Source organism: Myotis davidii, unplaced genomic scaffold (assembly GCF_000327345.1).
Source record: "Myotis davidii unplaced genomic scaffold, ASM32734v1 scaffold1509, whole genome shotgun sequence".
Taxonomy (NCBI): domain Eukaryota; kingdom Metazoa; phylum Chordata; class Mammalia; order Chiroptera; family Vespertilionidae; genus Myotis; species Myotis davidii.
In genome coordinates, this window is record NW_006299480.1 from 1009476 (window position 1) to 1010459 (window position 984).

General features: G+C 64.3%; 1 protein-coding gene across 1 annotated transcript in view; it reads right to left on the reverse strand.

The window, feature by feature from the left end:
• Positions 1-103: 103 nt before the first annotated feature.
• Positions 104-984, reverse strand: part of LOC102752229 (cytochrome P450 11B1, mitochondrial) — a 5249-nt gene continuing 4368 nt past the window's right edge. The window contains 1 exon segment of the mRNA XM_015571384.1: positions 104-978. Coding sequence (XP_015426870.1) covers positions 783-978 — 196 coding nt within the window. The 3' untranslated portion in view covers positions 104-782.

The window sequence follows — 984 nt, forward strand, 5'->3', positions numbered from 1 at the left end:
AGTGGGGGGTGTGCAGGAGGCAGCTGATCAATGATTCCCTCTCATCATAGATGTTTCTCTCTCTCCCTTTCCCTCCGTGACATCAACAAAAACATATTTTTTAAAAAAGGGAGCACGTGGCTGCACGTGGCTGACCTGCCCCACCCCCTTCCTCCAGAGGCTTCTCTGTAGTCACCCCGATGCCAGCCTGTGGGGGTGGCCATCCTGCCTGCCTTCAGGGGTATCATTGGCCCAGATGTCCAACTGGGCCCCTCAGTGGCCATGGCCATTCTAGTAGCCGCTGCCATCTATCCAGCCCCGTGGCTGGGAGGCTCAGCCAGTCGCCGAGGATGGCAGTGCCAGGAGGGCCCGTGGCTGGAAACAGGCTGGTGGGCAAATCGCAGCCCAGCTCGATGCCCAGCTCCAGGCAGAGCACGGCGCACAAGGAGCGCGGCCCCGAGCAGGACAGGGGACCCTGCTGTCAGTTCTCGCAGGGGAAGAGCAGGACTGGACAGGGAGGCAAGAGACAGGGTCAGAGGCCCCCTGGTGGACACATGAGCTGGAGCCAGTCCTGGGGTGACCGGTGGGGCTAAGGCCCTCGGATGGTGTTCCTCGTAGGCGCTGGGGGGACTGGGCACAGAGCCCCGACCTGCTGCCAAGACGCATCCCTGGCTCTGCCCTGACCTCAGAGGGCCTGGCTGTTCCGTCTGTGGAGGTGCTGGCTGGGTAGTGGGTGAGGCAGGAAGCAGGGCCCGGGTCGGGCACAGGGGAGCTGGCGGCGCGGCACGTGGGCGGTGAGGGCACTAGCTGATGGCGCGGAAGGTCAGGAGCGGGATGACCGATGGCATCAGCACGAACCGGTAGACCATCCTCACATCCGCCTGCGTCAGCGTGTCCACCTGGAAGCGTTTCAGCACCTGGGACAGAGGTGCGGCTCCGCCTGAGGACCGGCCTGTCCCCAGTCCCAGGTCCTGGTGCAGCTTCTGCCTTCCAGGCCGCCTCAAG